Here is a 15,772-nt window from a genome sequence, read left to right on the forward strand (position 1 = left end):
GCTAGAGAAACTGAACTCAGGTGTGATGAACCTCAGGGGCCATGTGGGTTTGGATTTTGTTTTCCCTTCATTTAAAAACTGCATGTTGTGTTTACTTGTGTTATCTTTGATTAATATTTAAATTTGTTTGATGATCTGAAACATTAAAGTATGACAAACATGCAAAAAAATAAAAAATCAGGAAGGGGGCCAACACTTTTTCACACCACTGTATATACTTTTGAGAATTAAAGTACACTACAACAGCAAAAATTAGTTTTCACAAGGAATTGCCTGGTATTTGTACTCTACAACATGCATTTACATACCTGAATACAGTTTTTAGTATGATTTGAATTAGAGAAGCAACTATTTTTATTGAACTCCATTTATATCAACATTTGTAATTAAAACAACAGATTTGCTACTAAGGACAACCTATCTTCACTTACCTAATATGAGATGTTATAGCATTTAAACAGACTAACAAGACTCATTCAATTATGTCTTTCAACAATGCTTTTTTTTGTGAACTATATTTTGTAACATTGTACTGTTTGGTCGTAGTTTCTGTAAGCTATAGTCCAATGAGAAAGTGAGCCGTATTGTTGAGATCTATTCAAAACCTAAACTAAAAAACAACACCGTATGTTTATTCGTACAAAATCTGACAGTGTTCAAAAATAGCAGTCATACTGTGTGAATCTGGGTCACAAAAAGTTGAACATTACTGATTATGACAGCTTGTGTCTCTCTTCTTGTTTTTTCTCTGCTTCTTTGTCCTTGTGTTCTCCTCTCTGTTTGCCTGCCTTTCTCCCATCAGCCACATCACCTACTAGCAAAACTAAATCATGAGCCATTTATGTCAGAAGATATTTCTTGATGCCATGCAGACAGGAGTCATCACAATCCACTGGTCTGCTCAATTTCAAACACAGTCATTGTTTAGGACTGACAACCGTATTCACAAACAGGTGTGACTCTTGAATTGTCCTGTTCATACAATAATATATTATACCGGTCAAACGTTTGTATAAATTATGATTTGAATGTTTTTAAAAGATGCTCACTAAGACTTAATTGATCAAAAATACAGTAAAATGTATAAATATTATTACAATTTAATATAACTGTTTTTTATTTGAATATATTAAAACAATGTATTTATTTCTGATGGCAAAGCAGATTTTTAGCATCATTCCTCCAGTCTTCAGTGTCATATGATCATTTAGAAATCATTTTAATACACTGAATTAGCACTCAAGAAACCTTTCTGATTGTTATCACTGTTGAAACTATATTTTTGATTCACTAGCATTCAGTAGTCTGGGGTAAGTAAGATTTTTTTAAATGCTTTTATTTATGATGACACATATCACCGTTTCCACAAAAATATAAAGCAGCAAAAACATTGATATTAATATATAAGAATAATTATTAATAATTGATCCCCAATGATAATTGATAATTAAGCACCAAATCCCAATAAAAGATATATTCGAATAGAAAACAGTTCTTTTAAATTGTAATATTTCACACTATTGCTGTTTTTACCGCACTTTTCAAATAAATAAGCTTGAAAATACATTTAAAAACATTTTAAAAATATAATTATTCTACAGCTTAAAGGGGAATGGGTTGTCATGTTAGTTTATTATCAAGCTGTTTGTGAACGTAACTATTTAACACCCCAAAACAGGACAGGCAACTGTATGCAGCCAAAAAATAAAAATAAAAAACCTTCTATAAGTCATGTCTATAAAGCAATGCTGAAAATGGACTCACTCACTGATGGCACTGTTCTGCTATCACATAAATATCAGTAGCACTTTGTAAATGGGGCAGTCTAATACTAACCACACAGACTCTGAGAAAGCAAAGATAGAAAAGAAAGCCTAATAAGAAGTAAGGAGGAGACTGAATTAATATATACTTACAGATCAAAAACTAGGTAATGGAAGCCCTCCTCCGATATGCTGTCATGGAGTCGAACTACAAAGATAATTTTTCTCTGTCATTTTCTCATCTTCAGTTACCATTAGGTAATACAAATCTATGGTAAAACGTCTTTGGAAAAACTGAATCCATTACCAATATTCGGGTGTTTCAAGAGACGGCAAATCCGGGCCTCTCTCTCCAGCTTCTGGTGATCTGAAACAGATTAAAAAAAAACTATTTATTGAGACTATTGATATACTGGACATATGTCAACCAATAAGATGCTGCATGCAGATCTGTTAATAAAACAGTGCATCTTCATGTCTAGTGCTTCTGTGAGAGACTGCAGATCTTTGAATCACCACCAGAGGACAGTGTTTTGATGCCTGTGAGGGTGTATGCAGAGCAGATGGCACCCTGACCTGCAGAAAACTATAAATAACCAAATGCGCTCTTCTCCCTTCTTTACTAATCTGATATATATATATAAAAAACATACTAAACTTAACTCGCAATCAGAAAAAAAATACAGTTCAAAAATACAGTGAAGCATTTCGCATCAGTCACAATAAAATGATCAAGCCATTAAGACACATTGGAGATAAACAAATGAATAAAGCAAATTTTGTTTTAGAAATCCTCCTTTCTGCATAGTGTACATATACACTGCCTACCTAGAAAAAGAAACAGTCAATATAGGCAATGATAAATGCTTCAAAGTGTAGTATTGTTTTACAGGACCTCATTACACGCTATGCTAAATTCATCCCGGAAAGGATTATTTTGCATTTTGAATGAATTTTTGTGTAAAAATGTCTAATTAAATAATGAGTTAAACAGATGATTCACCCAAAAATGAAACACTCACACTCGTGTCATTTATTTCATCTGTTGAGCACAAAACCACACAGTTCAATAAAACTAAAATAAATTAAAAATATAATAAAATACCTAACAAACTATTATTGTTAGAAATTACAACAATATAAAATAGAAATAAATACATTTATTACATTTAAAATTTTATTTCAAACAATAAGTAAACAATAAATAAACCATTATCTCCTGGCCAGATGAGAACTGGCCCCCCAACTGAGCCTGGTTTCTCCCAAGGATTTTTTTTTTCTCCTTTCTGTCACAGGGGGAGTTTTGGTTCCTTGCCGCTGTCGCCGCTGGCTTGCTCAGTTGGGGACACTTAATTTCTAGTGATTATCGTCAATTTGATTTGGCAGACTATACTATTTAAACTAAACTGATCTAGACAATGACATCTCTGAACTCAACAATGAAATGCCTTTAACTGAAAATTGAGGTTTTAATCTTATTTTTATACATTACTGACACTTTATCCTCCAATTTGATACTGTTAAGTGCTTTGATACAATCTGTTTTGTTAAAAGCGCTATATAAATAAATGTGACTTGACTTGAAACAAAAGAAGACATTTTGAAGTATGTTGGTAACCAATCAGTTGACGGTAGCCATTGACTTCAATAGTATTTTTTTCTCTCCATACTACTGAAGTCAATGGCTGCCGTCAATTGTCTAGTTATCGACATTCTTCAAAATAACTTATTTTGTGCTCAGCAGAATAAAGAGGGTGAGTAAATAATGACATGATTTTCATTTTTGGGTGAACTACATTTCTCTTTATGCCGCCCTTTAAAAAGAAATGGTAATTTGTTATGTTGGAAATGAAAGACTGACAAAATACATGAATACTGCACATTTTGGCAAATGTCATTCAGGTATTTTATACATAGTGCAAAGTATGCATAAAGTAGTGCTAAAATAGCATGAGATGCATGCTAGTATGCAATTCTGCACATAGCCATAATTGCAGCTGATTCATTGTGAAATGAAGCCTGGTGAATCACGTGAAAACATGATCATAAATGAATAGCTCATGTCTGCTCAGCCTTAGGCCACATTCAGCTTCTCTCATTTTTGTTCAGATGTAGGGAATAAATTAAGTTGTGAAGAGGGTGATGGGGATAAAATAGCAAGCACATTAGCTCAAATAACTCAGTTCCCCATTTTATATTTTTTATCAGTTTATCGTAACTCTCTCCTTCTATCACTAATAAACTCCCCCCACCCCCAGCTCCACAGGTAGTCCACCTACCAACCGGCCAGACATCTGTTGTCTAGCAACTCCTCCACCAATCAGAACGCAAAGACCTCTCTTCCTCTCTGCAGTGGAACCAGCACTGCATGCAAATATCAGAACCCTCTGGATCCCACAGAACCCAAGCAATTACAGCACAACTCTCAAAGTTCAGCACCAAACTTTAACACCATCTCCTGTCACCTCAGTCAATAAATAGTTCTAGCAATCCATGATCAATGCAGCACCATCTTATCATGATTACACAATTGCTGGTTACATATTTCTCACATCACATATTTAAACAAAAATCTTTCAGCACAACAATTATGCGCAGATAAGTATGTGAATTCCCAAGACGTGCTTAGATCTACACTGAAGCAGATGGCTCATTCATACACTGAACCATATTAGTGCTATTAATCTGGCTTTGAACCAAGAACAACCACCATCATAAATTACACTTTTAAAATTGGACAACAGCAATGAAACAATTAATGCAGGAGAGCTAAATTATGGATTTTTGCATTAGTGTCCTAAATATAATAAATGGACAGAGAAGTATATTATATAAACATATACAAGGGAAAATTCGGTCCTAATTATAATTGTCTATGATGTACAGTTATACAGTACATAATATAACTTAATATAATTTAATATAATTTTTTCATTATATATTTATTAATATAATTTGTGTGAAAAGGTAAATATATATGTATATATATATATATATATATGTATTTGTGGACCTTAGCATTTATACATGGCCTTTTCATAAAGAACTGTACACTGGACTATAAATGAATCAGTCTTGTCAGTAGTAGAGCAGTGTGTGCTCTATATATACAGTATGTGCAAAATGCAGTCCAGTCAGTAGCAGGGAAAGGCCTACATTTGACAGTCCTGCTTCCTCCCCTCTTTTCTATGCTGTTCTGTTTTTTGTTTTTTGCTATCTGAAGCCTTCCGCACTGCAGCAGTGTGTGTGTGTGTGTGTGTGTGTGTGTGTCTGTGTGTGTGTGTGTGTGTGTGTGAGAGAGAGAGAGAGATGCTGTGTGTGTGAGATAGAGAGTATTCCTTCATGTTTTGTGCTGCTTTTCCAGGAGATTAATGAGAGATTTGAGATCATCAGAGAGAGAGAGAGAGAGAGAGAGCAATAAACCTCTGAAATGAGTGACCAAACTTGGCTAGTCCTTTGACTTGGCTATAGCAATCATGCTTGATAAATAAATAAATGACAAGGTTCACAATCTTCTGATCTGTACCCAGCTGCCTATATTCAGACCAGAACAGAACCATGCACTGTAGATGCATCCCTGGTGCATCTACCCCAGAAAACGTGAAAAATAACAACCCAGTAATTTTTTTTTTTTTTGGTAAACCTTTCTCTGCAAGCTTGTGAAAAAAAAAAAACAGCTACTCAGATTTTGCTCCCCTTATGAAGAAAGGGGTTCTTATTATAATATTACAGCCTCTTTAATCTGCACGTTTCCACCCACAGCGCCACCATTGTGTTTTCGCAAGTGACAACGGTGTACCAGTTCTAATGCCATGGCGAAAGTTCGAGCAAAGCATGCTAACTGTTCTGTCTTTGGCGCTGTACTGACGAGCACAGAACACTATTTAGAGTCCCAGCCACAGAGGAGACAAGCCAGCAGTGGATTTATTGATTTATTTACTGTTTATTACGCTGCTGCCACACAGATCTAATATAAACATTTGATTTCTTTTCCAGCTGTTTACCTTCACAGACATAACTGACTGTTTTTGTAACTCGTCTGTTTTTAACATAAACTTGAGCATATTTGAGAGTTTAAAGGGATAGTTCACCCAAAAATGAAAATTCTGTCATTAATTACTCACCCTACGGAAGTTCTAAGCGGCCATGCATTATTATAATTTTTCTGTCTTGTTTTCTCGTGATCACGACTTAATTTTCTCGTGATCTCGACATAACGAAAGTTGTTTTGTCGTTATCACGACTTATTTTTTCTCGTGATCTCGACATAACGAAAGTTGTTTTGTCGTTATCACGACTTAATTTTCTCTGTGTATTCGGCATGAGAAAATGCTATAGAAGCAGCATCATGGATGATCGTATTCGCTTTTACTTTGATCAGGGACTCACTCAAACTGAAATAATAAAAATATAAATATGGTATAAGTACCATCCCAAATATTGAAGGTGTTGTGTGTGTGACCGACTACATTGATCCATGATAGAATACTTGGCATGCATATTCATACTCGGACATTTTAGCTCTGTGTCTGTCAGTGATTGAGGACTTACACATAAGGGTTCGACACTTGAGAAGGAGGCTGTCGGGTCTGCAACTTTATCGTCGAAGACAATATAGCGACCCTGATTTTCTCACTATAGCTACAATTACGTCGTGAGAAAACGGTTTTTAGGTTGAGATCAACAACTTTCGTTATGTCCAGATAACCACAAAACAAATTTCGTTATGTCGAGATCACGAGAAAATTAAGTCGTGATAACGACAAAACAACTTTCGTTATGTCGAGATCACGAGAAAATTAAGTCGTGATAACGACAAAACAACTCGTTATGTCGAGATCACGAGAAAATTAAGTCGTGATCAAGAGAAAACAAGACAGAAAAATTATAATAATGCATGGCCGCTTAGAACTTCCGTACTCACCCTCATGTTGTTCCAAACACGTAAGACCTCCTCACATTGATTATTTTACCGATCTCCTTGCTGCGTTTCTGGACCTTGATCGTGTAAGGAACCTTGCTGTCTGTGGAGGGTCTGAGAGCTCTCAGATTCCATCAAAGATCTCACGGGTTTGGAACGACATCAGGGTGAGTAATTAATGACAGAATTTTTGGGTGAACTAACCCTTTAAGTGCAATAAGATATGAAAGAGAACTTAGTTTAGTATTCACATGCCATGTTACAGCCACTTTATGTGTGAATGCTTCAGATGTGTGCACTCAGAAAACTGTATATCAGAAGTTTAAACTGATATGGTTTAAAATGCATGATTTCAGCACAATAGACATGATGATAATCAAACTAATTAAGGTTTTTTATTTTTTTTGGCAGAATATCTGAGGTTTAAGGAGCTGTAAAGGCACAGGCCTATTTTGCAGCAGCAGCTCATTTGCATTTAAAGATAGATGCATGAAAACAACATGTTTCTGCTTGCACTCAAAATAGGCATTTTCCAAGTTATATATTAAATGATCTGTGGGTTATTTTGAGCTGAAACTTTCTGGGGACACCTAAGACTTGCATTACATATTGTAAAAAGTGGCATAATAAGTCTCCTTTAAGGACTGAGCAAATCCTTAATAAAGAGTTGTAAGCCACAAACAAAACCACTGTGATGCAGCTTACACATTTTGGTCACACTTTAGAATAGGTAACATTTGTTAACTATTAACTACGACTTTTCCCTGAATGAATTCCTAATTTGCTGCTTATTAATAGTTAGTAAGGTAGTTGTTAAGTTTAGGTATTGGGTAGGATTAGGGATGTAGAATAAGGCATTAATATGTGCTTAATTAGCACTAATACATGGCTAATATTCTAGTAATATGCATGCTAATAAGCAACTAATAGATGTAACCGTAAAATAAAGTGTTACCCAAATTTTATACGTATTTGAAAATCAGAGAAAAAAGACAAAATTACAGGAGAAGCATTTTACTGCATACCCCATGAAGCACTGCAAATTACATATCAAATGATAAAAAATGGACGGTAAAATATGAAATGATTAATTTATAGACATTTATTAAAAGTGTAAAATGTGATATATTTTCAGTTTACCACAAAATAGTCAAATGTCTATTAAAGGGGTGCCCAACCCTGTTCCTAGCGATCGACTGTCCTGCAAAGTTTAGCTCCAACTCTAATCAAACACACCCGAAGCAACTAATTATGGTCTTCAGGATCGCGTGAAAATTAAAGGCAGGTGATTAGAGTTGGAGCTAAACTTTGCAGGACAGTCGATCGCCAGGAACAGGGTTGGGCACCCCTGATCTAAGGTGTTGACCGCTGCAGGATTGTGCGCGGTGTCAGTATTCACAGGGAATTAGGGTATTATACTAATAAAAATATAAAATAAAACTACAAAATCACACAAAGAAGCAACTTCAGAGCTCATGGTACATAGATTTTGAGATGCTTATACATTGTTAATTAAAAATCAATAGCACTATGTAGAAAGCGATAGGCTGACTTCCGAAACCTCATTAAAAATATTTTTAAGAAATCCATTATTCATTAACTAGGCTGATGATCGATTTTGAAACTGACACCATGAGAGACATTAAGGAGACATCAGGGAGAGCTAATGCTTCTGTTAATTGGCCATGCGAGGCCAATAATCTCAAAATAGCTGATTTATTGGCCTGGCTGATGCATCCATCTATCACTTTTGGTAAGTGATCGATGGCAGGTCAAAACGTTGACCTGTCAGAACATCAAAAATATTACAAAGGATTGCCCACACACACACACACACACACACACGCACAATCAAGGATGAGGATGTACACTGAGGATGTACAACTTCAACCACTCAGACAAGAGTTTAGAACAGAACGTTAAGTTTTCAATGGATACATGTTTCAGCGTGATGATTAGCTCCTTTTGTTTACAGACCAAGGGACAGAGGGCCATAGACCTCCTTTTCTCTCAGGCTAGTGACCCTTTAGCTCCAACAAGACCACAGACTCTCCAGCGAGTTACAGCCCTCAGACAAGAGCGAATCTGAACTACTGGTCAAAGAGCAAAAGAGAGAGATGGGGAACTGAGAGAATGTGTCTCTAATTAAAAGTGCCCTAGCTATCTCTCTTCAGAATTCCATGGCCTAGTTTATTAAAGTGGGCATTGAGTTTCTTTCTGTGCTATACTACACAGACTGAGCACTGACCTACTAGTTTTGCACATAGCCTGAACAGAGAAATAGGTTGTGTTCAAAAACTGAAAAATGCTGTCTTTGCAGGTATGATCATGCGGGCAACAAGGCAGCTGGCTTAGGTTTTACATACAGACCAAAACAGACAAAACATACACAAGAATTTGTAATAATGTCAAATTAAAAATTTTAAAGTACATTTAAATCATTAAGTTTTTAATAATTATGTGCCATGCTTTAAAAAGTACACTTTTTTTAACTAACACAAGTAGCACATGTAAAGTACTTGATTATAATTGTAACTTTAGTGCATTACTTGATACTACATTTCAAGAAAATATATTTTAAATTTTCTAAATTGCAACTTCATTACAAACATGGAATTACAAGTGTATATACATACAAGTTTCAATAGAAATGACACTGAAGTATATTTTAGTTGACCATAATTCTTGTTAGTACATTTAACAGCACACTTCAACCATATTTCAAAAACAACAGAAGTACTGTAATTATGAAATTACATGTACAAATGTACTTAAGTCCTACTTAAGTGTGTCAAAAAGCACTCTTAAGTAAAATTAATTACGTTTAATTTAAGTTTAAACAATAATACATTCAGTTCACTTCAGTATTTTCTTTCAAAGCATATTATTTCCAAACTAAGTAAAAGCATGTTGTCACAGAATGGCCCGTCTTCCCCATCACTCATCACTGTCACCTGTTTGTCTTCAATCATCACCCGCACCTACACCTCATCGTTCAGCCCGCGGCGAAGATGGTTCCGCCGCCCGCGGCGAGGAGGATACCGCCGATGCTGGCGTCGAATGTTTTGTTCACGGCGATGAGATACCGCCGTGCGAGGCGATGAACGTTCCGCCCGCGCCGAAAGTGATCCGCTCCCCGCGGCTAAGATGGTTTCGCCACCCACTAAGTGGGTTTCCCCGACACTGAATGGGGGTTTATTGGATGAGGGAATTCAATAAATTCTCGGGAATTCTCGGCTCCCGTCCTCTCCCCAGTACACGCTCCTCGCAAGTGCCTTCCAGTGCCTGCTCCTCGCAAGCGCCCTCTAGTGCCAGCTCCTCGCCAGTGCCTTCCATTGCCTGCTCCTCGTCTGCGTCCACCAATTCCTGCACCTCGCAAGTGCTCACCAGAGTCCCCGCTGGTCCCGTCCAGCCCACCTGAGTCCCCGCTGGTCCCGTCCAGCCCACCTGAGTCCCCGCTGGTCCCGTCCAGCCCACCTGAGTCCCCGCTGGTCCCGTCCAGCCGTCCTGAAGTCCCGCTGGTCCTGCCCAGCCGTCCTGAAGTCCCGCTGGTCCCGCCCAGCCGTCCTGAAGTCCCGCTGGTTCCGCCCAGCCGTCCTGAAGTCCCGCTGGTTCCGCCCAGCCGTCAGATGTCCGCGCTGCAAGAGCGCCCTCAAGAGTCCGCGCTGCAAGAGCGTGCTGCAAGAGCGCCCTCAAGTGTCCGCGCTGCAAGAGCGCCCTCAAGTGTCCGCTCTACAAGAGCGTCCTCCTGCGTCTACGCTGGTCCCGTCCAGCTCTCCTTCGTCTCCGCTGGTTCTATCCGCTGGTTCTATCTTGGGGGCACCTCCCGTGCGCCCCCAAGAGTTCGCTCCTCCAGAGCGCCCTCAAGCGCCCGCTCCTCCTGAGCGTTCCCATGAACCTGCTGCTCCTCCAGTATGGCCGCCAGAGGGGAACGTTCCCAAAGGAATTTTGGGGGGGGGCCATATAGCCTCAGTCTGTGTGGCCAGGCCAAAGGCCAAGGCCACAAAGGACCCTGATCCGCCATGGCCGCCCGAGGACCCTGATCCACCATGGCCGCACGAGGACCCAGATCCGCCATGGCCTCCCAAGCTCCCTGATCCACCATGGCCTCCCAAGCTCCCTGATCCACCGTGGCGGTCCAAGCTCCCAGATCCGCCATGGCTGCCCAAGCTTCTTGATCCGCCATGGCTGCCCAAGCCTCCTGTCCCGCCATGGCATCCCACGTCTCCTGATCCGCCATGGCTCCCTGAGGCTCCTGATCCGCCATGGCTCCCCAAGTCTCCTGATCCGCCATGGTCTCCCGAACCTCCTGATCCGCCCTGGATGACCTTCCTAGGTCTAGGTCCTCCTCTGACATCCAGGGCGCCCACCCCCCCCTCCCCGGTATTGTTACGTCGCGGGACGCGCCGTCCGGGACGGGGAGGTAATGTCACAGAATGGCCCGTCTTCCCCGTCACTCATCACTGTCACCTGTTTGTCTTCAATCATCACCCGCACCTGCACCTCATCAATCTCCAATCACCACGCTCATAAAAGCGCTTCCCTCAGCTCACTTGATGGTCCGATCTTGAAGTGACGTAGCTAGGACCGAAGCTGACAGTATCAAGGCTGGCATTGCTACATGGATCATCTACGCTCTTCTGAAAGCTGAGTATAGATACCTGTGAATACTTACCTGTCATTACTCACCTTCTGCCTTGTCCTCTTCCAGTCATCCTCCTCGTCTGTCCCCGGTGGCTTGTTTGAATCCTCGTGCGTCTCTGCCGCTCTGACGCTGCCAATCTCCTGGATCTGTCAAGACAGAGAGACGTACTGTGACTGTGACATTCCTCTTACTTTAACCTCACGGATTGTTACTCCCCAAGTCCGAAGAATCTTCACTAATGCTGATTGCTGCTCACCTTGTAAATAAACACCTTGTGATTTCACTTACCTTCTGTGTCTGACCAGTTCCGTTACACATGTTAAAGTGTAATTATTTTTCACAATGGAGTGTTACAGGGTAATCAGTTAGCGGTGTGCTCAACTAATTAGCTGCATGCTGAGCTTGTAGGCCAATCAGTTACTAGGCTAATTGCTGTCGCTCTGTAAACCTGATAGCACAGGTACATTGTGGAGATGTGTGCAGTTTCATCTGGAAGATGTATTTTTTAGAAGTAGTTTCCTGACAGATGTTAAACAGGCATTTAGAAAATTACTTTAAGATGTTTATGATTTAGAATTTATGTAACTGCTTATGCAAAACACCTCAAAGAGATTATATAAGACTTATAGGAAGAAAAAACACTGGCCAATTTTTGTTTGTTCGCCAATCTATTCCTATATGTGTTCAGTTCACAAATTCCATCTCCATTTAACACTTTGTGTGTGAGAGAGAGTGTGTACTGTAGGCCATGTATGAGGTGCTGTCTGAGAAACCAATGGGTTTATTTTTAGCTTTGCAGCACCATAGCCTCTCATGTGATTGTAGTCTCTCTCTTTCACACACCATGAGTGAATGACTCAACATAGGTCAAGGAGATTCAGAGGTAATGAACATTCTGTCTTGAACAGCAGCTCAGACAGGGCTCATGTGAATTCTTCATTAACATTATTTCTGAATTATTGTCTATATTCAGAAATGTTCAACTTAGCATCTTCATGCGAAAACATTTATTATGAATTAATTGTGTAGAAAAAATATATATACTGTATATGTATATATGGCTGAACAGACTGTTCTGTCAAATAAGCTCTCTATGAACACTGAATGGAATAAAATGCCTCTAAAATGTGAAATGTCTTTGCTCTAAAAACATATGCTGCAAAGAGATTTAGATAATTAGTGTGATTATTGTGATTTAAAGTGCAGTATTTACAAGTATATAGTTTATGATACAGTGTTTCAGCATCTGAAAATGGCTTGCCTCACTTACTGCAAACACACCAAATAAAAAACAACTTGATGGATTCCTATTTGAAAATGAAGGAATTAAGATGTAAATATTAGTGAAATAAATATTTTTTGGATTTGCTCACTTTACAGTATTAATATATTTCTTATTTTGTTTAATATTTATATTTCATAATAATCACAATATCACATTTCAATTATTTTTATTATAAAATATTATTATTATTATTTTATAGTCTTACTGAATTTGTCTAAAATCATGGGGATGTGGTCTATGAAAACGGGGGGGGGGGGGGGGGGGTAAATAAATAAACAAACAAACTCTGGAAAGCGTTTTTTGAGATGGTTCTTGTAAAAAATAAATAGAAGAACTATGAAAAAGGTTTTCTTTTTCCTTTTTTTTATTATTTTCTATGCAGATGCACTCCCCAACACAATCACCCCATCAAACATTCAGTATGTACAAATATAGCTATTCAAGTCATCTGGTGAAAATTCCTTTATTTTTACATATTGCAATAATATATTGCAAAACAACTAAATACCACAGTGTCTTTTTTTCAGTATTGTCCAGTCCTAGCCCCTATGACTTACTGGATAAGGATTAAGATTTTTTTTTTTTTAAATAAATTTTTACCACATAAATTTTTTTGGAGTTTGACATAATTTCTTAAAATCTTAAATTTCTAAAGTCTTAAGATTAGATTAATTTTCATGACTTTTCCAGGTCTTTTAAAATTAGGCTTCCTCATATATTCAGATTTTTTGAACACAGTGGGGAAAAAAATACTATCTTTGTGGGGGTGAATTAAAATACAAAGTATATTGATTTTAAATCAAGTCATCTTGAGAGTCCCTTGGATGTTTACTAAGGCCCCCTAGTGGGCCCAGGTTCCCTGATTGAAAACCACTGATCTAGATAGAGGTTTGACTAACTAAGGCTAAAGCTAATGTATAATGTAAATATGAAATGTAAAAAATGTACATGTAAAATATTGTAAATATTTAGTAAAATGTACAGCAATTTGAATATTCATTGACAAACCTGTAAAGAACGTTTTTCCACTAGAACCTCTCTGGAATGAAACGGTTCTTCTTGGAACCACATATGTCAATATAGAACTTTTTTTTAAGAATGCAGCATTCAACACCAAATTACATAATATGAAACCATTGAACATACTGTATTTCTATCCTTCACAGCCTTGCTTTCATTCTTGTCACATAAAATACAGCATCTACCCATACTAAACTCAACAGCACATCAAAGCAATGATTATAAAATGAAGTACAGCTGAGCACAGCGAGCACAATGCTCAGGAGTAGAAAATGAGGACAAATAAGGTCAGAGAACATTGTTTTTTCCCCCGTTATCTTCTCCACCAAGAGACTAAATTGTAATAAACTAGCAGATTCTTTCTGATAACATTCATCTGATATAACATAAACACATACAGTAGCACCATCAACATAGACAACGACCATCTGGCTGTTTTGTCAGACACCAGTCTACTGCATTTCTGCTTTCTCATTCCCTCCTTCCTCTTCATCTAACTCCAACACTATCCCTTCTTCTTCTCGTTGTTCTTTTCTGTTGCCTCTACTCTTCTGCATGGCATTTGCCTTACGTAATACACAATCTGTAGCCAGCTTGTTTGTTGACCTCTCTTTTTTTTCTTATTCCAGTTCTCTCGTTTACAGTCTTTATCCTCCTCTGAGATTTTCTATTTTTACACAACAAAAAAATCTCACTATTAATCAGTACCTTTGTCTTTTTTTCCAAAAACACACATACACAAAATGAATTTACCTTAAATTAAGAAAATTGCGTATGGTATTAAACTTATTTTCAAAGATTGTATTTTGATCATACTGTAAGTGTATTTATTATGTTTAGTTCCAATGTAAGATTTCTATTACTTTTAAGCATTTTCCTTACTAATTTAGAGCAGTGAACAGAGATATTATTGTAAAATGGAACCTTGCCATTGCACAAAAGGTTCTGTTCACTAAAAGTGAAAATGGTTCTACTATGGCATCACCTCAAAAAACCTATTTTCTATATTAGATCTCTATTCTTAAGTTTTTTACAAAGGAGTCTGTTCATATATCATTTGCTTGATTTTATACATGACAAAACAAGATTTTTGAACCTGGCTTTATCCAGTGTTCAGATTTCTGTTCTGGAAACATATGCAAATTACTGCATATGTGATAAGATAATGCCTCATTTGCTTATTTAAACAACAATATACCACAATACTATAGTAGGCAATACTTAGTGTAATCAGTCAACTGGGGAAATATGTCTATTAGTTTAATTTTTTTATACTCAATTTAAAAAAAATAATTCAATGCAGTGGAATTTTGAAAAAACAAAGACTGCGACTTTCTTTTTTTTTTTTTTTTTGCAGTGTATTAATGAAAAACAGCAGATTTTGACCTGTCAGTAATCACCTCACCTCCTTAAATGTCACCCTTTACCCTTCGTTAATCTAGGCCTGGAGGTCACGATCCCACTTGCGAGGATGTGTCTAGTGTCACTGTGTGTGTGAGTCTGTGTGCAGTGGCATTTATATACATGTGTGTGGTCATAAAATCGCAATTCCTGGGCTTATCGCAGAAAGAGGTTAAGACCATCTCTGACTCGGAACAGCATCCAGTGCAGCGAAGCACTGCAGTGCTCATGAGAGAGCGAGAGAGATATGAATACAACATAAACTGCCACACCACCCGATGCTGTATTTTTGGAAACGCTATCCCAGCATGCACCAGCACAGTGATACTGATCCCAGAATCTAGGTGTCCATTTCAATCCCACTGTGCAGGAAAGGGAGGGGTGTGATTCAATCCTAATGATCCAGAAAATATTTGTGAATTCCCTTCCCAAATTCACATTTCAAAAAACTGAAACTTTAAAGCAAAAAGATAGAATTGTTGAGAAAAAGGCAACATGAGTCATATTATTGGCTCTTAGGAGAAGAGATGCTGTTGGAGAAGAGAAATGATTGGTTGTTCTGAGGGTAGGAAAGAGGCTGATTGGTTGTTTTGCCCTATAGCAGCAGAGCCTGCAGGCAAACAGGCCAACAGCAACAATTACACTGACGGATCTGAAAGAACTGGGTCGCTCACTTTCCAACAGGGGATAAGACCAGCCAAAGCCATTGAAAGCACACACACATATATAAGCACATA

The 15,772-nt window shown here is 38.0% G+C and overlaps 1 protein-coding gene across 9 annotated transcripts in view; it reads right to left on the reverse strand.

Moving 5' to 3' along the window:
- LOC306872074 (calcium/calmodulin-dependent protein kinase type II delta 2 chain) overlaps positions 1-15,772 on the reverse strand; it is a gene marked incomplete at its 3' end in the record, with an annotated part of 44,543 nt that overhangs the window by 23,751 nt on the left and 5,020 nt on the right. For all 9 annotated transcript variants that reach the window (XM_079420433.1, XM_079420426.1, XM_079420432.1 and 6 more), the window contains 2 exons: positions 2,071-2,130; positions 1,917-1,971 (listed from right to left, as the gene is read on the reverse strand). In XM_079420433.1, the coding sequence (XP_079276559.1) occupies positions 1,917-1,971; positions 2,071-2,130 (115 nt within the window). The remainder of the gene's footprint in view (positions 1-1,916; positions 1,972-2,070; positions 2,131-15,772) is intronic.

The sequence above is a fragment of the Barbus barbus genome, assembly GCF_936440315.1.
Source record: "Barbus barbus genome assembly, chromosome: 7".
Taxonomy (NCBI): Eukaryota; Metazoa; Chordata; class Actinopteri; order Cypriniformes; family Cyprinidae; genus Barbus; species Barbus barbus.